The sequence below is a fragment of the Myxine glutinosa genome, chromosome 13 (assembly GCF_964187855.1).
Source record: "Myxine glutinosa chromosome 13, kmMyxGlut1.1, whole genome shotgun sequence".
NCBI classification, from domain to species: domain Eukaryota; kingdom Metazoa; phylum Chordata; class Myxini; order Myxiniformes; family Myxinidae; genus Myxine; species Myxine glutinosa.
In genome coordinates this window covers 71,024,106-71,046,386 of record NC_136273.1, presented here as the reverse complement: position 1 = coordinate 71,046,386, position 22,281 = coordinate 71,024,106, and the positions used below count along the sequence as shown (strand labels likewise).

The 22,281-nt window shown below is 41.6% G+C and overlaps 1 protein-coding gene across 9 annotated transcripts in view; it reads left to right on the top strand.

The window, feature by feature from the left end:
- Positions 1–22,281, top strand: part of LOC137439021 (phospholipid-transporting ATPase IF) — a 214,811-nt gene that overhangs the window by 81,504 nt on the left and 111,026 nt on the right. For all 9 annotated transcript variants that reach the window (XR_010986841.2, XM_078767625.1, XM_078767622.1 and 6 more), the window contains one exon: positions 10,394–10,465. Coding sequence is in view for 8 of the 9 variants with exons in the window: in XM_068134597.2 (XP_067990698.2) it covers positions 10,394–10,465 (72 nt within the window). In the remaining variant the exon portion in view is untranslated. The remainder of the gene's footprint in view (positions 1–10,393; positions 10,466–22,281) is intronic.

Genomic DNA, 22,281 nt, shown 5'->3' with positions numbered 1-22,281 from the left:
TGTCTTAACTTCTTCAATTCACAAGAAAGATTAGATAAACATTCAAATTATTGTGGCGAACATAAATCAACGGTAATCAATATGCCTAAAGAAGGCTCAAAGATCACATTCAAAGATGAAAATAAAAAGATCAAACATCCATTTGTTATATATGCTGATTTTGAAAGTATTTTAGAAAAAATTGATACTGCTTCTCAAGATCCAAAAGAATCATACACAAATAAATATCAAAAACATACTCCTTGTGGTTTTTGTTATTATATCAAATCATCCGTTGGTGATAAATATAACAAGTTAGAGATGTATAGAGGCTCAAATACCCCAGAGGAGTTTGTGAAACGACTAGAAAAAGACTGTGTTCGATTAACCAAGATAATGAGAGAAACCAATAAACCAATGTCCTTAACAAGTAAAGAAAAAAGGGAATTTATAAAAAACAATGTCTGTCATATTTGTGAGGAGAAAATTGGTAAAGGTCTAAAGGTTAGAGACCATTGTCATCTCACTGGTAAATATAGAGGTCCGGCTCATCAAAGTTGTAATATTAATTATCAACTCCCCTCTTTCATTCCTGTCTTTCTTCATAACAACGCTCATTATGATACACATCTATTTATCAAGGAACTCTCAAAGACTTCTGGAAGTATCTCAGCAATTCCAAACACGGATCAGAAATACATTTCATTCACAAAAACAATTCACACATCTCCTATTACTCATATCAGATTTCTTGATACATTTAAATTCATGGCAAGTCCATTGGTTAACTTGGTTCAAAATCTAAAAGAGTTTCCATGTCTTTCAGAGTATTTTTTAGATAAAGATTTTCTAACACAAAAGGGAATTTACCCCTATGACTATATGGACTCATTTGAGAGATTCAATGAAACACAACTTCCTTCAAAAGAAAATTTCTATAACAAATTAAATAATAGTCATATATCTGATAAAGATTATGTACACGCACAAAATGTTTGGGAAAAATATAACATCAAGAATCTTGGCGAGTATCACGATTTGTATCTCAAAACTGATGTGCTTTTATTGGCCGATGTATTTGAAGCCTTTAGATCTGTTTGTCGCACTGGATATGGATTGGATCCTGCTCACTACTACACAGCACCTGGATTGGCCTGGAGTGCGATGTTGAAAATGACAAAACAAGATTTGGATTTGATAACCGATGTTGATATGCTTTTGATGATTGAAAAGGCAAAAAGAGGTGGAATTTCACAAGTCTGCTCGAGTAGATACGCAAAAGCAAATAACAAATATCTTCCAAATTATGATCCAACGAAAGAGAGTTCTTACTTGATGTACTATGACGCGAACAACCTGTATGGCTGGGCAATGTCTCAGGCTCTTCCTTATGGAAAACTTAGATGGGTAAAGGAAAAAGACTACAAAAACGTTTTACAAGATGTATGTATCTCTACACAAAAAGAATTGGATGAAGAAAAAGTTGGTTATTATTTTGAAATTGATTTAAAATATCCAGAGGAACTCCATAACCTACACAAAGATCTCCCATTTGCTTGTGAGAAAGCAAGTCCAAAGAAAGAATGGTTGAGTGATTATCAACGATCGTTTGATATAGGTGAATCAACAGAAAAATTACTTACTACATTATATAACAAGAAAAATTATGTTCTACACCAAAGAAATTTGCGACAATATTTATCAAAAGGTCTAAGAGTAGAGAAGATCCATAGGGTTCTAAAGTTCAATCAAAGTCATTGGTTAAAGGGGTACATTGATTTTAATACACAAAGAAGAACAGAGTCAAAAACAGATTTTGAGAAAGACTTTTATAAATTGATGAATAATGCGGTCTTTGGTAAGACTATGGAGAATGTGAGGAAAAGACAAAATATCAGACTATCAACATCTTGGGAACAAGCATCAAAATTAATTAATAGACCGAGTTTTACTCGAGCTGAGGTCTTTACTGAGAACTTTTGTGCGATCCATTTGATTAAAGAGAGTATTGAAATGAACAAACCTATTTATATTGGAACAACAATTCTTGATTTATCAAAGTCATTAATGTATGATTACTTTTATAATAACTTGAGGAAGAAATATCAAAATGATGTTAATCTACTTTATATGGATACAGATAGTTTTATTTTGAAAATTAATACCAACGATGTTTATTCAGACATGAAAAGAGACATTAATATCTATGACACGAGTAATTACAGTCCAGAGAGTGAGTTGTTCTCTTCTAAAAATAAAAAGGTGATTGGAAAGTTCAAGGATGAATTAGGAGGAAATGTTATGAGTGAATTTGTGGGATTGAGGTCAAAGGCTTATGCTTATAAATACATTGTGAATAACGTTGAAAAGACTGATAAGAAGTTAAAAGGTGTAAAGAAAAATGTTATTAAAGAAACAATAAACTTTAAGGATTATTATAACTGTTTAACAACAAAGAAAGAAGAGTTTCGAAAGATTAATGGAATAAGAAGTTATAAACATCAATTATATTCAGAAGAGATAAATAAGAAAGCATTGGGGGCTTTTGATGATAAGAGGTTTATTTTAGAAAATGGAATTGATAGTCTCCCTTATGGTTATATAAGTATATAAGTGATAAGATATATATATAAGTGATAAGATATATATATAAGTGATAAGATATACATAAGTGATAAGATATATATAAGTGATAAGATATATATAAGTGATAAGTTAAAAAGGGGGGGGGTTGGGGATTTTAACGGGCTACCGCCGCCTTTTTTACTATTATATAAATGATAGAACCAAGTATCAACCAGACTAAAGAGTGGAGGTGTAATCAACCTTGGTATATAAATGGAAAACATAATGAATGTGAAAAATATCAAATAGGTATAATTGAAAAGGCAACTGGTAAAAAAGTTCACAAAACAAATAAGAGAATTAATTTAAATACCGGTGAATTGGGTAAAAAAGATGGAAATATTTTTGAGTGGACGGAAAACTTTGATGGTTGTCAGGAAAATATATACTTTAATTTAAAAATGGTATGTGGCACTGGAGGCGCTCAAACAAGAACATTGAGGGAGGTTTACCATTTTATCTTAGCTCAGTTAAAATATCTTAATAAAGAACCAAACTCAAACATATTTTTTGTTAATATATTAGATGGTGAAGAGAGTTGTAGGAGAATTAAATTATTTCCCACGCATAAACAAATATTTGTAGGGTCGTTGTTTGAGTGGGTTATATTCACCAGATGATATTAAGAGTAAAAGGTTAAAAGGTCCATGAGGTCAGAAGGATCACAGGTGTTTAAGTGGTCTAATGAATAAGGATAACATGTCAAAAGGTTAGAAGGTTCGTAAAGAACAGGGTGAGAGAAATATAGGTGTTTAGGGGCAATGAGGGAGGGAAAGAATTAATATGGAAGTGAATGGGTCAATGTTTGAGTGGGTCAAAGATTAATCTGCCAGATGATATGTAGAAGAAGGATGATAGGTCTATAAGAGAAAACAAATATTTGTAGTGTTTGAGTGGTCTAATGAACAACATTAAGGATAGGTACTACAGACAAAAGGTTCATAAAGATGAGGGTGGGAGAAATAGAGGTGTTTATGATTTTTGAAAAAGACAAGGGGGTAAATGACATTAGATAGGGATTTCACATGTTAAACGGAGGTGTCCCAGAAGCAACATTATTACACTACTCGTAACGTTTTACATTTAGGCCAAAAAGTTGCATCTTTGTTTCGTCAGACCACAAAACTTTTTGCCACATGGCTTCAGAATCTCCGGAATGGTTTTTTGCATACCTGGAACAGGACTCAAGGTGGGTTTTTTTTGAGGACTTGCTTCCTTCTTCCCCCCTTCCATAAATGCCAGACTTGTGGAGTGCTTGGGATATTGTTATCACATGCAAACAGTGACCAGTCTTTGCCCTAAAGGCCTGTAGCTCTTTCAAAATTGCCATTGGCCCCTTGGTGCCCTCTCTGATCGGTCTCCTCCTTGCTTGGTTATTCAGTTTGGAGGGACGGCCTGATCCATGCAGGGTCTTGGTGGTACCATACGCCTTCCACTTCTTAATGATTGTCTTGACTGTGCTCCAAGGGATATTCAAGGCCTTTGAAATATTTTTATACCCATCCCCTGAAATGTGCCTTTCTACAACTTTATCCCAGAGGCCTTTTGAAAACTCCTTGGTACTCATGGTTGAGTCTTGCTGTGAAATACACTACCCAGCAAAGGAAACCTACAGGAACAGCTGATTTTATTCTGAAATAATCAGAATCACTACAAATCAAACAAAAATAACACAGGTGGAAGCCAATTAACGTGGTGTGTGATTTTGAAGGTGATTGGTTACACCTGAGATAATTTGCAATTGCTACTATAAGGTGGTGGACACTTAGCCGACAAATATATTCTAGTTTTGTGTTTTTAATTAATTTTCTGAAAATTTGTAGAATTTGTTTTTCACTTGGAAGTTGTCTGTTACAATGTGTAAATAAAGGTGGGAAAACTCTGATTTAATGCAATTTAATTCCAGGCTATAAGGCAACACAAAGTGAAAATTTTGAAATTGTGGACAAAAGAAATTTTTGAAAAAAAATATATAAAAAATACACACACACACATACACACATATCCAGAGTGTTCCAAAAAGACCTGGCCAACTTTGATTCTAAATATATTTAGAACCACAAATGATGCAATGATATCCTTTGGATTATATGAAACAGAAACTCATACATTTTTCGTTAGTTTTAGGTTTGGTGGTTTAATGTAAAATAAAATGGCAACTCCACAGGAATGGCTCGTTGAATGGTTCATCGAGATGAGATCCGACACTAGTTCAGCATAATTTCCGTAGAAGGTATGGAAGGAATCTGCCATCGTGGACTCGTATCAGAGTAGTACAAGAGGTTCAAGGAGACTGTAAGTTGTCAGAAACAGAGAAAAGTACCGTTCAACCAAGCACAAGTGCAGCTGATGTTTAACGAGTGCGCAAATAGTTTCAACAGAGTCCGAGAGAATCAATCTGACATGCATCCAGAGAACTGGGACTACCAACCACCACTGTATACAGGATTTGCATTAAAACCTGTAGCTTTATGCTGATAAGGTGCAGATTCTGCCAGAACTCAAACCAAATGACGGACCCAAACACAGGGTGTTTGTCTTGGAAATGCTCAGTCGCATAGAGGATGATGAAGGTTATCTGAAAAGGGCCATGTTCACAGAAAAAGCTTGCTTTCATGTATCGGGGAAGGTCAACCGGCAAACTGTGCGGATCTGGGGCTCTGAAAACCCCCACGTGGTCATTGAACACATATTGAATACCTTTGAATACCACACATATTGAATACCACTGCATATTGAATACCACTTGTTCGTAAAACCTAATTTAGGAGGTACTTAAGTGTTATACTTAGACTTAAGTACGTTTATGAATACAGGCCCTGATCCCGCTGGCACCACATCTCAAGATCCCACTGGCACCACATTTTAGCTCTTTCACGAGCCTCGAACTTGTATACAAAACCCCCCAAAAAACAAACAAATATTTGACAGTCCAAAGGTCAATGTGTGGTTTGGCCCTCTCCATGACCGCTTAGTGGGTCCGTTTTATTTTGCGAAGGATACAGTGACCTCAGCGATTTACATAAACATGTTGGAAGGATTCACCTTCCCACAGATTGAAGACCTGCAACCCGATGTCATTTTTCAACAGGACGGCGCTCCCCCTCATTGGGCCTTAGTCATTTGAGCCGCTCTGAATGAAAAAATTCCAGGTCGCTGGATTGGCCGAGACGGACCAACCTCCTGGCCCCCACGATTACCATACATAACCCCCCCTTGTTTTATTTTCTGTGGGGGTTTGTGAAAGATGTTGTCCACAACACCAAGGTGGCAAGCCTGCAGGATCTTCATTCTCGGATCACATCTGCATGAGCACTGGTGGACGCAAACATGCTGAGCCGACCGTGGCAAGAACTTGTGTTCCACCTTGATGTCCTGCATGTGACAAATGGAGCTCCCATTGAAGTGTATGAGCGCATGACAAACAAAGCTCGCATTGTGCACGAAACTCAAATTGAAAATGTTGAATTGTTTTTTCTTTTTGTTTTTAAATCCATGAAATAATTTAAATGGACAGATTAACTTGAACTTTTCCCATCACCGGGGAAGGTATTTTTACTAGTAGATTCATGAAAACTTGTAGCTTAATTATGATTTGATGCTTCCAAAGAAGCTAACCAGGATGGTCCTGCCTGCTTGAATTGATTGAACTTCTCTTGGGGGTCTGAAATTTCACTTTCAGAACTTTAGTTTTCGAGTTTTAGAACATAAGCTAATGCATGTCCTCAGCCAGATAGATCATCTGGTGTCCATCAGGATGACTCCGCCGTGCAACATCCCAATCATATTTGATCGTTTTGTGCAGGAGTTATCCACAAACATTTGTGGAACATCATCCGTAATATCGGTGCTTAACCCAGCTAACGTGTTGATTATTAACAACTGACCTCCAACATCATCATCCTCATTTGCCATGATAACCTTTATTTCTTGGCAAACTGCTTGTTCACCAACATGTAATCATTAGCCATGTACTCAGCCTGCCAGGTCCTGCTGGTCAGGTTTTGTGTTCAATAACGTCCTTTTGTAGCTGTTGCTCTGTGCTCGATACATCAGTCTCGGGTGCCAAGCATTGTGCTCTTGTTTGTTGGTGATAAATGTGGGTTTCTGGCTTGGAGAGATTACATTGGTCATGTTGTTTATTTTATTTTTTTGGGGGTTTTTTTTTTTTGCAGCGTGGCATTTTTATGGCTGTGCATTGGAAACGTGATATATCGCAAAGTTTAGGTTCTGTTATATTTCCCCCCCCACCCCCCCCCCCCAAAAAAAGCTGTTAACATTTTGAATTGGCTTGTTCTGGATATTTATTTTTGCCGTATCTCAGACTGTGGCAAGATATGCAAAATGCCAATCTTTGTCGTTGTACAGTTATTTTTATTGATGCTTTAGTCAGCTGTGTGAGACTCAGGACATTCAACATATTTCGGCTTAAAAAAATATATATATCTATACGATGTTATACTATAAATGGGTCCATTATAGAGAAGAGTAATTTATGGATGTTTTATGTTTGTTAGCATTTTCTGCCGATGTGATGACAAATAGCAACTATGTCTCTTTATCACTTGTTTTGTATCGATAGTCGGTTATAGATATGTGTGGAAATTCATTAAATTTTATTTATTTCTGCTTGCTTGTTAGATTGTTTAATTAGTTTGGATAGTCCACTGCCTACTGGTGAGTCTGTTAATTAATAAATAATTTTTAAAAGCCTACCCCTTTTATTTTTTCTTTACAACATTGAGGCTGATGGAAAAGCAAGGTCATTGAGGGTATGACGCAACAAACAAGGGAATGAATGAGCAGGAAACAGGAGAGAGAACAGAGAGCAGGGGGAAGGGAACATAGCAACCTGCAAGTAATGGGTTGAGTTTGGCAGCATAACTGTGGTTGGAAAATATTGTGGGGGAGGGATATAGGGTGGTGGGGGGAGATCTGGGCATGGAATTAGATGGTGGTGCACCTCCAACTTGATTTTGGAAGTGCATAATTGTGGCATGTCCTCAAATACAGGGTGTTCCAAAAAGAACCGAACAACTTTGGTTGTTAATATATTTAGTACCACAAATGCTGCAATGATACCCTTTGTTTTATGACACAGAAACTCGGTCGACTTTCAGCGGTCGACCAAGAACAAGTGCAGCCGATGTTGAACGAGTGTGTGAATCATTTCAACAAAGTCCCATAAAATCAATCCAACGTGCATCCAGAGAACTGGGACTACCAACCACCACTGTACACAGGATTTTGCATAAAAAACTGAATCTTTATGCCGATAAGGTGCAGATTCTGCAGGAACTCCAACCAAATTATGGACCCAAACACAAGGCATTTGCCTTGTAAATGCTCAGTCAAAAAGAGGATGACAAGCATTTCCTGGAAAAGGCCATGTTCACAGACGGAGCTGCTTTAATTTATCGGGGAAGGTCAACTGGCACAATGTGAGGATCTGAGGCTATGAAAACCTCCATGTGGTCATTGAACACCTGCGTGACAGTCCAAAGGTCAATGTGTGGTGTGGCCTTCTCCATAACCGCTTTGTGGGTCCGTTTTTCTTTGTGGGGGATACAGTGACCTCAACAATTTACATGAACATGTTGGAAGGATTCGCCTTTCCATAGATTGAAGACCTGCAACCTGATGTCAATTTTAATCAGGACGGCACTCCCCCTAATTGGGCCTTAGTCATTCAAGCCGGCCTGAATGAAAAATTCCCAGGTCGCTGGATTGGCTGAGATATGGACCAATTGCCTGGCCCCATGGTCACCAGACAAACCCCCCCTCACCCCCGTTGAAGATTTTTTTGTGGGGGGTCTTCTTCTCTCCTCTCACCATTCTCATTGGACCAAACGGAGCGAGAAACACGTTGTCTTGTGTTTCATTTATTTATTTATCACATTTTTGCCACAACATGGGATTGCTTGGCATTTAATTAGTCGCGAAGTTCCACATCAAAGGTGTAATTTCAAATGTCTAAAGATAGTCACATATGACTTTCTCCACAAATGTCCCAATTGGCAAGCAGCTTGCATGTTGTATTCCGTTAGCAAGCTGCTTGCTTGGTGTGTTCCATTAGCAATGAGCTTGCTTGGATCTGTTCTGTTCGCAAGCAGCTTGATTGGGCAGTTCTGTTAGCAAGCAGCTTGCTTGGTTTCATATCAACCAAGCCAGGTTTGCCAAGCTAGACGTTCCATATCAACCGCTTTGCAAACTGCTCGTCCAGTCACTTGGCAAAGCGATTTCGTCCAGGTTAAATGAGGCTTGACTTTAAACAAATTGCAACAGAATTATGAAATAAAAATAGTATGAACACACGTAACTTAATGGCTATTCAGTTTGGTCTTACGTGGATTGTTATTGTATTATATGTTACATGGTTCTCAAGGCACTAATTACATTATTGATATTGTCGCAATAATCGTGATAATGAGGTTTATTATCATGATATACGTTTTTCCATTATTGCCCAGGCCTACAACAACAAAAGTTATCTGGGTCTTTTTCGAACACCCTTTATTTTTTTCCATATCCAATACTGTAGTTGTAATTACGAGGGTGGGATAAAAGGGATGCTACCAATGATAGTTTTCCAAACGGACATGGCAACGTATCTGCAGACACTCGACAAACTCGTATTGAAGGCACCCTTAAGCTGAAACCTCAGGCCTGAACCATTGACTTTTTATCCATGCTTCCCATGTGTAACTTTCTTGGCAATATTTTATTGCAAACTTTTGGCTAATTTAAAAGTTTAATGGAAGTGGTACAATTGGTATTCATAATACTAGGGCGTGCCCGTACGTGGGTGCAAAAAAACATGCGTGCAAACAACAACAACAAAAAAAAACTTTGAAACCACGTGGCAGTAACGACCACAGAACCCCCCCCTCTATTTACATGAAATGGTTTGGTCCATTCGCAAAGCCAAAGCGAACGGCTTGCGAGTACGGTAGAACCCCCCCCTCTATTTACATGAAATGGTTTGGTCCATTCGCAAAGCCAAAGCGAACGGCTTGCGAGTACGGTGACCATACCTTGGGAACCACTTGTCCGATTAATTTCAAACCTTGAAAAGGCACATCCTCGGGTCCCCAGCAATATACCTGGCAAGTTTCAAGTATATCGGACCCGTGGTTGTCGAGAAACAGCGGTCACAGACACACACACATACACACACACATACACACAGAGATTACTGGAATTATAGATAGATAACTTAATACCTCTACTTTGAGCACTATGTCAAATGACTTTGTAGTTGTAGCTCTTCTTTTGTTCAAAAGTGATATATGTGTATGTGTACACATGTATCACTTTAGGACTGGCTATATAGTTCAGGTATGTGCACTTGGCTTTGAGGTTCAAATCCCGACCAAGCTATAGACTGTCACCCTGTTGTTTGGCATACTAGATGAGTCGGTGTACGCTGTCGTTCGGAAGGACGTTAAACCGAAATAACTATCTGCCAGCACTAGTTGGTGAACATTAAGGATGCCACAGTGTCTTTCAAGAAGGATAGGCCAAGTATTATATCAGCACCTTGAAAAAATTCCAAATTCCTGTCACCTTCGGTCGAATGTCAGCCTAACCAGGCAGTTTGTGAAAGATTTGGCCTAAAAGCATTCCTTGGCCAAACCCAGATTCAAGTGGGAGTAATTGGTGCCGTTATAGTAGTGGTAGGGTTGTAGTAGTACATGGCCCAAGTTATGGTATCCTTGACTTGGTACCCACAAATCCTGCTGCACTTCTTAAGTTTACTGTTTTTTTTTTTTATTCATTCTGTTTACAGGTCTATAACTCGAAGCCTCTAGAAACTGCTGTGGAACAGAATATGTCGAGAAGGAGCACGTCGTCTGATCAGGTGAGATGCTGAAATGGCTGACCGCAGTAGTCGCATTTCTGTGTTTTATTGGTGATTGAAGTTTTCTCACTGATTACTTGTGCTACCAAAGGTGGACGGAAGTGTTGTTTTCATCCCTGTCTATCTGTTTGTTTGTCTGTCTACAAGCAGGATATCTGAGTTATGGATGGATTCAGACGAAATGTGGTGGACAGTTTGGGTAGTGGATGACAAAATTTAGTGGATGAGTTGGGTAGGAGGTATTAACAAGCCGATTAGATTTTTGTTTCAGGGATGCAGATCAGTGGGATATAAAACGTATGATCTGTTCAGCTTGGTGGAGGTATGCGCACTGCCGAGTGCCGTTCTAGTTCGATTTTAAAAAGTCTCGTATCCGGATCCGGATCTTCACCAAAATTGAATCTATTTGTCCTTGTCACACACCCTACTTCTCCCCAAGTTTTGTCCGAATGCGTCCACCACTTTTTGAGACACAACAACAGGCATTTTAAGGCAATTTACCCTGCTAGAGCGGGGGTTAGCCTTGTGGGCCCCATGACAATCTTCTCCATTTTTACCCTATTTTCTGCATCTCCCCTTGTTAACCCCGTTGCCCGCACTTGTTCTTCCACCACATTTAGCCAAGTCTTTCTCGGTCTTCCCCGTCTTCTACTTCCTTCTACATTCATTTCCATCACTCTTCTCAACCAGTCACTTTCATCCTTCCTCAACACATGACCAAACCATCTCAAACTGTTACTCTTCACAGCATCAATCACAGGCTCTATTCCCATCATCTTTCGCAATTCATCATTTGTCTTCCTCTCTCTCAACGATACTCCGCACATCCACCGAACCATTCGCATTTCCACCCTTTCCAGCCTTCGTTGCTGCTTTGCGTTCATTACCCATGTCTCGCTCCCATAAATCATAACACTTCTCACACATGCAGCATACACCTTTCCCTTCAGCTCCAAAGACACTCCCCTCCTCGTCAGCATGCCACTCAGTTCCCAAAACTTTTTCCATTCACATTTTGAAATATCGTGCTATAAATCGTTTTTGGCCCTATCTCTCAATGGTGAAGAATCACTTTAAAATTCTAGTATCCGGATCCGGATTCGGATCGTTACCAAAATTGAATTAATTCGTTCTTGTCACACACCCAACCTGTCCCCCAAATTTCATCCAAATGCATCCACAACCTTTTGAGATATCCTGCAAACAAACAAGCAAGAAATATGCCGTGCATAGCACGATACTTGCACAATCCCTAAAATAAGTTGTTGGCCTATGATGACCTCAAAAGTAGTTGGTGGTTGAATTTAGTGATCTGGTATGCAAATCCTCTTACAATTTAAAGGTAATTGGATGAAAATTGAGGATTTTAGAAATTTGGCCTATGTTGAGCTTTTGGCCTATGTTGACCTCAAAAATAGTTGGGGTTGAATTCAGTGACCAGATATGCAAATCCTCTTCAAATTTCAAGTCAATCGGATGAAAATTGAGGATTTTAGAAATTTGACAATGTTGGTGATCTTTGGCCTATGTTGATCTTTTGACCCCAAAAACAATAGGCTTCTTGCTTATGACCAACTCTACCGTTTGGTGAAGTTTTGTGAAGATCGGTTGAAAATTGTGACCTGTAGGCGACTGACATACAAACGGGCAAAGAGAGAGACAGAGACAGAGACAGAGACAGAATAACGCTTAAGGCCAACCAATGTACTTGAAAAATCTTCGATTTTCGCAAGTAACAGACAAACAACCAAACAGACAAGGGCGAAAAGACACCCTCCATTCACCTTTTGTGGCAGATGTAAAAATGGGAACTAGAAGGCCTTGTATATGTTTTGTTTCTTAGAATTATTTGGTTGTTATGAAAATGATGAAAACCTTCTGTCTGCAGAAACTAGATCCAGCATGATCATTGACAATTGGATTATCCAAATGCCAAAAGAGTACCCAGTTGGCTTTGGGCAGTCAAATATACATCTCGAGGGCCTTTTAATGGAAAAGAGAAGTCTTTGCTGCAATTTTGAAACCATGAAACATTAGATCCTTCGACCAGCATACTGATCGATGACTGGTACCCATCAATCTGGTTATCCTGCCTTCAAATAGGCCTATTTTTGTTTTTCATCAATGACATAGCCCGATAATATCCAAGGAAGACCATTCCACCATCACCATGTGCTCTTCAGCTTGGAATTGCCAAAAGGGCTGATGTATGTCATCCGTTTTGTGTAATTGAGGCAATCTCGTGGATGACTTGGTGGTGATTTTAAGGACACTGGTCTGACATTCCAGGGGTTGGCATTTTAAATCTTACTTGAAGCAGCAGTATAAATTAATTGGATCTTGAGCTGCTCAAAACTGAGCTGTCGGCATCAAATTTTGATTTGAAATATGAAAAATACAGCTGGCTCATTATTTACCTTCAAAGGAATTGGGCTGGGTGTAAACACGCCTGTATTGTCTCATCTTGGTGTAAGCATGTGCAGCCACCCCTCCCTGCGCCTTCCTCTTCTTCCCCCCACCTCAACATGCACTATCATCTTCCCCACTTTGCCTGAAAATTCATACGAACCAGCCTGAAACCTAAACATGGCTGGTATGATGGCCTAGAGGTACTCACACTCGCCTCTCAGCCATCGAGCCTGGGTTCGAACTTCAGCCCAGCTATATATTGTTATCCGGGTGTTTCGCAGACGGGGTGAACCAGCAATATGTGTGTCGTCCCTCGGATGGACGTTAAACTGGCATCCCGTCTGCCAGCATTAGTTTGTGGATGTTAAATATCCCACAATGTCTTTCGCGAAGACTAGGCAAGCTATTGCCAGCATCCTGAACAAATTACAAATTCCTGCGCTGACCTACAGAGGGCACTACATCAGTAACACTGACACACCCTCAGCCAATGACGATACCCCACAGCCTTGTGCTGCGTACGAAAGACACCACTGCCGCCACTTGCTTGTGTTAATGAAACTGTAGGAACTAGACGCCTCTCATCCAAGGATATTTATTGTATTTATATATATTTTCGTGAGTCCGATTTGCATGATAATTATGGTTTTAAAACCATTTTGAAATTGCCGCTCTATATCTCAGCCCTCAGATCGGCAGGCAGCAGCCTCTTCACTCTCTGCATACCTGGATAAAAACACAAGCTGGTCAAAGAAGTGTCTGTCTATGAAAAAATGTCTTTCAATCCTGACAAATCTCGCACACCTACAGCTGTCTCTCCGAAAAGACCATCTGAAAGACCCTCCTATCTACTTTCTCAACAATCCTCTGGAAGAAGTTCTGTCACTCAAGCTTTTGGGTCTCACTATCTGCCATGATCTTTCTGGGGAAACCACATTTCCAAAGTGGCCTCCAAAGCCAGTCGCCGACTGGGCATTCTCTGTCGTACGCAGTCCTTTCTGGGCACTTCTGAGCTCCTCACCACATGCAAAGCTTTCACCCGCCGCTCAATGGAATACTGCTCTCCCCTCTGGGCTGGTGCTCCCGCCTCACACCTAGCTCGGCTTCACACTGTAGAAACCAAAGCTTTCAGAATCATTGGTATCTCCCGCGATTAAGCTGTTTCTGAGGGCCTTTCGCTTACTCACCGCAGGCAGGTTGGTGGTCTTTCTGTCTTCTACCGACTCCTCTCCGACCTAGCTCCCCCAGCTCTCTCTGTGCTCTGTCCCCCAAATATTCCTTCAGGACGCACAAGATCTGCCAGCAACCCTCTTCTGGTGAAACTGCCAAAATCAAGACTCTCTGCTCACCTTCACTCCTTCATTCCTCTTTTCTCCCGCCTCTGGAACAAACTGCCTCACTCTCTTCAATCCCTCTCCTCCCTCCAGGTCTTTAAAACGGCTGTTCACCACCATCTCTTGTCTTCCCCCATTCAAAACCTTTATCTTTTCTACCCCCGTTAATCCACCCCAAATGCACCTCCTTCAAATTCCGTTTTCTTTCCTGAAATTCCTTGTAGTGTCCATCTTGTTCATCCCATATACCCTGCCCCAGCCCTCTCCCTTCCACATATCTCCCGATGTCCCTGTTCTCTACTGTTGTTGTACTTCCCTCTCTTTCCTCCTTGTCATCCGTTCCCTTTATTATATGTACTATGTGTTAGCTCTTACATGAGCCTCGACTTGGTATACAAAAAAAAGACCTTTTGAATTCCACATTTTGCACGAGTAACAGCAGGTTAAATGTGCTTGGTGAGCAGAACAGAGTCACTGAAAACAAACACAGCACATGTGTGAATGGCCTCGTTAGCATTCATACGTCATTTTGAAAGTCTCGTATTAATCAGAAACTATCTCCATTGCTGAAGCTGAATCTATGGGCTTATGACTTTGCCATCACAGACAGGTCAATGGCCTCTCTGTCTTTCCCCGCCTCCTTTTAATCTTTCCCCCTTTGCTCTTTTCCGTACGTTGTTCCCACGCCAGGTTTCTGCAGGACTCGCATGGTCCACCATCAATCCTCTTCTGGTAAACTACCTACATAAATCCAGGATCACTGCTCACCTCCACTCATATGTTCTTCTTTTTTTCCTACCGATGGAACCAACTTCCACATTCTCTCCGATCTTCTTCCCTACAGGTTATCAAGACAGCTGCTTAATACCATGTCAGACCATCCCCAATCCAAAACCATGATCTTTTTTTACCATCATTAACCCCATCTAAAAATCCCTTCCAATTTTCCAGTTTTCCTCCTTGGAGTTGCCTTCTCCATGGTCCAGGATCACTGCTCACCTCCACTCATTCATTCTTCTTTTTTGCCCACCGCTGGAACCAACCTCCACATTCTCTCCGATCTCCTTCTTCCCTCCGGGTTATCAAGACAGCTGTTTAATACCATCTCAGATCATCCCCAATCCAAAACAATGATCTTTTTTTACCATCATTAACCCCACCCAAATCCCTTCCAATTTTCCAGTTTTTCCACCTTGGAGTTGCCTTCTCCATGCATGCGTGTTTTGTGTCCTGTTACCTCCACCGCCTGAGGTGGATGGAAGTTATGTTTTCACCCCTGTCTGTTTGTCTGTGTGCTTGTGAACAGGATACCTCAAAAAGCTGTAGGCGGATTTGGACGAAATTTGGTGCAGAGGTCGGTTATGCGACGAGGACGAAATGATTAGATTTTGGTGAAGATCCGGATCAGGATACGGATCAGAGAATTTTATTAAGTGATTCTTAACCATTGAGTGATGGGGCTAAAACCACCATGATATCTCAAAAAGTTATGGAAGAGTTTGGACGAAACTTGGTGGTCAGTTTGGTTGTGTGACGAGGATAAATCAATTCGATTTTTGTGAAGACCCCCCCCCCCCCCCCCCGTCCCCTTCCCACGCCTCCTGCCCCCAAGCCCTCTCCCTCCCACACTTCTCCCTGCTCTCAAATGTTGTGGTTGTGTGCTTCCCCTTCTCTCCCCATCTTGTCTTCCGCTCCCTCTTTTTGTATATTTTGTTTGTTTGTCTGGTTGATTTGTTTGTGAAATAAATGTTAGCTCTTTCACGAGCCTCGATTCAGTATACAACAACAACAACAACAAAAAAAAAAAAAAAAAAAAAAAAGACCCAGATCCGGATACGAGTTTATTTTTAATTTTAAGTGATTCTTCACCATTGAGTGGTAGGGTCAAAAACCGATATATAGCATTGTATTTCAAAACGTTGTGGGCGACTTGTGACAGAACTTGGTGGATGAGTTGGGTAAGTGACAAGAACAAGCCGATTACATTTTGGTTCAGGTCCGAATCCAGATCCGACATATCAGTTGGCTACAAAATGTAAACCCTTCAGCCTGGTGGAGGTATGCTTTCTACGAAATGCCGCTCTTGGTTTTTCTGTTATGTCATGATACATTTAATGTGCTCGTTCTTCCACGAGCCTCGACTATGTTTACAAAAAAAACTGGTCATTCTTTTTACATCATAGATCATACCATCCTTATGGAAAACAACACTTGAACATGCAGCATTTGGGGATGGCATACCGATACTGCAGCTGGGTAGATGTTTTGTCGTTACACACGGAGACACCCTGACTATTGCACTGGAAATTAACCCCAAAGCCAAAGGTCTGTCATTGTACTGTAAATGAAGGCCAAAGGCCATGCAATAGGCAAGCGGCAATTATTTTCGGCTCTACTCTGATGGAAAAGATGTCTCAAGCGTGGCTAGCTGCAGCTTGACTCGAATGCTCCTCAAGGGTGAGGATTCCCAGAAGAATGCTCAAGCCGTCAAATTTCCTCTTGCCATAAATGCTTCTCCCATGTGGAGGAAAGATATTCTGGTCATGCTTCGTTACTGAAAAGTTGCTTTGTTTACAGGAAGTCAATCGAATGTATTAATGTGTAAAAGTGTCCGATTCCTCTGAGAAAATGCATTCAGTTGGCCTCATGGGAGGCCTTTTATTTTTGATCTTCAATGTGCAGTTCATGTGAAATGTGAATTATATGAAAATTTTACAATAGTTTCTAATTTGAGAATTCTGAGCTCTTATGCAGTTTCCTCGTTTTGTTTCAATTAACATAGATTTAAAAAAAATTAGACAACCATTGGTCTTTTATGTGCTGTTTGTGTGTCTTCGTGTTGTGGGCTCAGTGAAAGCACGATTCTTGTTTGACTAGGAGAGGCCACTGTTCGATCCCCAATCAATGCATACATTTTAATTTTTCTCTGTGGCAGCAGAACACAATAGTTACATGGTGTTGTGTGTGTCATTGGTTGTTACCTCCATCTGCGGGTTTCAGAAGGCGGAACGGAGCCCTCCCAGGTGTCTCGACGTATCCACGTGCGCCTTGTTTTAAAACTGGATTGCAGAACATATCCCTCAGATGGTAGATATGCAGTCCCGAATACATTTTGGTTGTGGACCTTAAATATACCATGGCATCCTTTAAAAAGAATAGTCCATTGTGTTCTAATATCTAGGTAAAATTCCCTAATTGGCGTTCCTGGGGAATTGGCATTATCGGAAGTAGGTGGAATTGCTTGGATGTAGAAATGATACAAGTATGAGGGGCAAAATGGCCTTTTATCTTCTTTACATACCTTGAGTTTGCATTTGCATGCTGTGTGAAAGTGATTTGGTATCCTTTTTTTTTTTTTTTCCTTTTTTTTATGCTCCACCACCCCTCACCCCTCACCACCTCCTCACCACTTGTCAGCGAACTTCAATTCCGTTCACAAGAAGGGAGAAAAGAGAGATCCTACCAACTCCGGGGCAGTGAGCTTATTTCCAATTATAAACAGAATCGTGGAATCCAAACATGTCCTTCCTCTTTTTAAAATGCCTGGCTTCTGACCGTTTGTTTTCATTTTATCCCAGTCACTCAACTATAGACATGCTGCTTCTTCTCTCAGGGATGATCAAAGGCACTAAATCTGAAACAAGAGGTCAGGACTCAGGACAAAGCTCAGGCATTTTACACAATCTTGCATCTTTCTATGCTTACCAAGGTCTTGGCATGCAGCACACAAAGCCACTTTCATTCCTGGCTTTCTCACTTCCTCATCTCATGCAGTCAATATGCTGCCTATTGGTGGCTGAAATACCCCCAAGGTAGTGTATTGGGCCCAGCCTTTTTGTCTTCTTTTTTGTACACAGTTGAGGCTCATAGAAGAGGTGGTACACTGGAAAGATCAGGACATAACAGGATAAAAAAACGAACAGTAGATAGAGAGGGGAAAATACCAACAACAGAGTAGAAGGCCAAGATAGAGGGAGACTTGGATAAACAAAGGGTGTGGGGAGAAATGGGGGGGGGGGGGCAGGAGAGGATGCATGGGGTGGACAAGATGGATACAGAAGGAAACAAAGGAGGGAAAACTGGAAATTTGGGTGGTGGAAGAATACAACGGAGGATGCAAGTGTTTGACCAACTTGTGGTTTTGTCAAATTCTGAAGAGAGTTAAGAGGCTGCAGCCTTCTTGTCTGAAGGATAAGGGATGTTATAGCAGAGGGTGGAGTCATCAATTGGATTTTCCAGAGAGTCAGAGAGATCATTGATGAAGATCAGGAAGAGGACTGGGCCCAAAACACTGCCTTGGGGCACTCCAGCCTTGACAGGAAGAGATGAAAGGATTATTTTGAGAGCCACATGTTTGCGACAGGAGTAGAGCAATTTAGTAAGGCATTTGTGGAGTTGGCCTTGGATACCATACATAGGCAGTGAGTTTGGAAAGAAAGGCAGGATATTTTGTTCCTAATATATGTAGATGACCTCTCCGAAGCTCTGGTAAACCCTCTTCCTTTTCGTAGATGATCCCACGTTGTGCCGTGCAGTGCACTATCTGTCTTACAGCAGCTGCATCACTCTCTGTTGATTTTAAATTTATTAAACTAGCAACGGTACCCGCCCTATGGGCGGGGCTTCAATTGGGAGGCCCAAATGAAAAGGTAAAATATCAGAAATTGAAGGCTTTTTTATTTTAAATGATTCATATAAACATCCGTTAAATCATATCACACGCAAATAATCAAAATCTAAACAGTATCTTACTATAATTCACCAAATGTCCCACAGTGATCGATACACTATGATCGTGATCGTGAATCGTGATCGATAATCGTGTTCACAATCGCTATGTCGTATGTACTCCCGATACGTGTTTCCTTCAGTTGAAATGGGTTAGAATTCTCTGAAGCAGGGATTCAACCCGTGTCCTTATAAAAGGTCTTTGTCCGAGGTCACCGAGTTCGATCGGTGCAGCTGTGCAGCGATCGGTGCAGCCGTTTGTGTGGCACCCGAGAAAACAACATCGTCACGATGAAAACATCGTCACAATGAACGTTATGCGAACGCGAATGTTATGCGGGAGTCCAAACCTGAGAATGCTGGAGGCCAAAGCTGAAATTGGAAAAATAATATAGCCTATTTTACTCCTGGAGATCCCAGGATTACCCACCCAAAATATCGTTGCGATCGGTTCAGCAGTTTTTACGGTACCTTCGAACGGACGGACGGACGGACGGACGGACGGACGGACAGACAGACAGACAGACGGACGGACGGACGGATGGACGGACATTTGGTGAATTATAGTAAGATATAGTTCTGAGGACCAAGTCTTTCAATCTTGGGAAATCTCCATCTCACCCCGTCACTCCAGAAGAATTATCAAACTAACTTGTCTATCTATTTCCAAGGTCAAACCCTGGAAGAAGTTCAATCTCTTGAACTTATAGGCCTCAACATTAGCCATCACCTCTCCTTAGCTGACGATATAGCAAAGCTGACCTCAATAGCCAGACACAGATTGGGCCTCCTCCACCATTCCAGGTCATTCCTTGATAACTCAGATATACACTCAATTGGGCTTTGTCTGTAATCCAGTGGACTACTAATTCTCCTTCTGGATTTGTGCCCCAACAGCAATTCTGTCGCTGCTGGATTCTATAGAATCTAGAGCTCAACGATATTGGCACCACCCATAGTGAGGCAGAAGCATAAAGCCTGTTGATCTTGCATTCTAGGCAGGTCTATGACCTTGTTTTACCTCTAGTTTGGTTGGTGAGCTCTTCCAGTCTTGCTGCTTGTGCTCTCTTAGCTCTCCGACCCTCATCAACTTCTCCAGGATGCATGAATCCTTCCATTCACACTTTCCTATTTAATTCCCAAAATCCAGGCTTGTCACACACCACTCTTATTTTTCTTGTCTTCCATTTGTGGAACTGCTTTTCTGAGGCTGCTCAATCCCACTCTTACCTCCAGGACTTCTAGTTGGCAGTGCACCACCATGTCCCAATTGTCCCATCATCTCCCATCCCTACCCACGACCCTTTATACCCCGTTAACGGTACACAACCCAGCCATCTTATTTGCCGGTTTCCTCCCCTCCTGTCTAATCGTTCCATTGCTTGTTGCATCCACCTGCTACCCCATTGGCTGTATGTCACCCTTTTTCCCCACGACTCTAATTTTTGTATGCAAAAGACAACAACAATTGCATGAACGACTGGCAAGATGGCTATAAAACTAACTAGAACAGCACTTGGTAGAGCACATATTTCCACCAGGCCAAACAGTTTACGTTTTGTACCCCAATTATCGGCCAGATCTGCATCTGGACCGTAACTAAAATATAAACGGCCTGTTCTTGTCACCTGCCCAACTCGTCGACCAAGTTTTGGCCGAATCCGTCCACTACTTTTTGAGATATCATGCTATGTATCCTTGTTGGCCCTATCCCTCGATACAACACCAACAACAGGCATTTTAAGGCCATTTTCCCTGCAAGAGCGGGGGTTAGCCTTGCGGTCCCCATGACAATGTTCTCCATTTTGCCCTATTTTCTGCATCTCCCCCTTTTTTTTTTTTTTTTTTTTCTTTTTTTTTTTGTATACAAGATCGAGGCTCGTGAAAGAGCGAACATTAATCACACAGAAAGAGAAACAGACACATAAAACAAATAACATCGGGAGTGGTAGACAAGATGGGGAGAGAGGGGGAAGGACACAAACACAACATTTGAGAGCAGGGACCGAGAGACATGGAGACATCGAGAGATCTGTGGGAGGGAGAGGGCTTTGGGGGGGAGGCATGTGAAGGGGGGGGGGGGGGTGGGAGAGGTATAAACATATGGACACTGCCAGGACTTCCAGGAAAGAAGTTGGAATTTCAAACAAGGTGGATCTGGGGTGAATTAGTGGGGGTAGAAAAGATCAAGGTTTTGGATGGGGGAAGATAAGAGATGGTGGTGAACAGCTGTTTTAAAGACCTGGAGGGAGGAGTGGGATTGAAGGGAGTGTGGGAGTTTGTTCCAGAGGCGGGAGAAAAGAGGAATGAAAGAGTGAAGGTGAGCAGAGAGCCGAGATTTCGGCAGTTTAACCATCAGAGGGTTGCTGGCAGATCTTGTGCGACCTGTAGGAATATTTGGGGGACAGAGCACAGAGAGAGCTGGGGGAGCAAGGCCAGAGAGGAGTCGGTAGAAGACAGAAAGACCACCTACCTGCCTGCGGTGAGTGAGTGAAAGGCCCTCAGAGATAGCTTCATCGCGGGAGATTCCAATGATTTTGAAAGCTTTGGATTCAACAGCGTGAAGCCGAGCCAGGTGTGAGGCAGGAGCACCAGCCCATAGGGGAGAACAGTATTCCATTGAGCTGCGGATGAAAGCCTTGTATGTGGTGAGGAGCTCAGGTGTGCCGAGGAAGGACTTCGTACGACGGAGGATGCCCAGTCGGCGACTGGCTTTGGAGGCCAGCTTGGAAATGTGGTTTTCCCAAGAAAGATCATGGCAGATAGTGAGACCCAAAAGCTTGAGCGACAGAACTTCTTGGAGAGGATTGTTGAGAAAGTAGATGGGAGGGTTGTCCAGTCGATCTTTTCGGAGAGACATAGTAAGAGAGTGAGATTTGTCAGGATTGAAAGACATGTTCCACTTGTTTGACCAGTCTGTGATTTTGTCCAGGTCTTCAGAGAGTGAGGAGGCTGCAGACTGTCGATCTGAGGGAAGAGGAATGGAGCGGCAGAGAGTGGAGTCATCAGCAAAGAGATAGAGAGGATTTTCCAGAGAGTCGGAGAGATCATTGATAAAGACCAGAAAAAGCACAGGGCCCAGCACACTGCCTTGGGGAACTCCAGCCTGAACAGGAAGGGGAGATGAGAGAAATCCATTCAGGGCCACACGTTGACTACGACCAGAGAGGAAGTCCGCAAGCCATGCATGGAGATTTCCATGGATACCATAGGAGGAGAGTTTGGTGAGCAGAGCTGGGTGCCAGACCGTATCGAAGGCACGTGATATGTCAAGGGAGACAGCTCTGATTTCCTGTTTGGCATTGAGGACCTCCATCCATTGTTGAGACAGCAGAAGCAGCATGT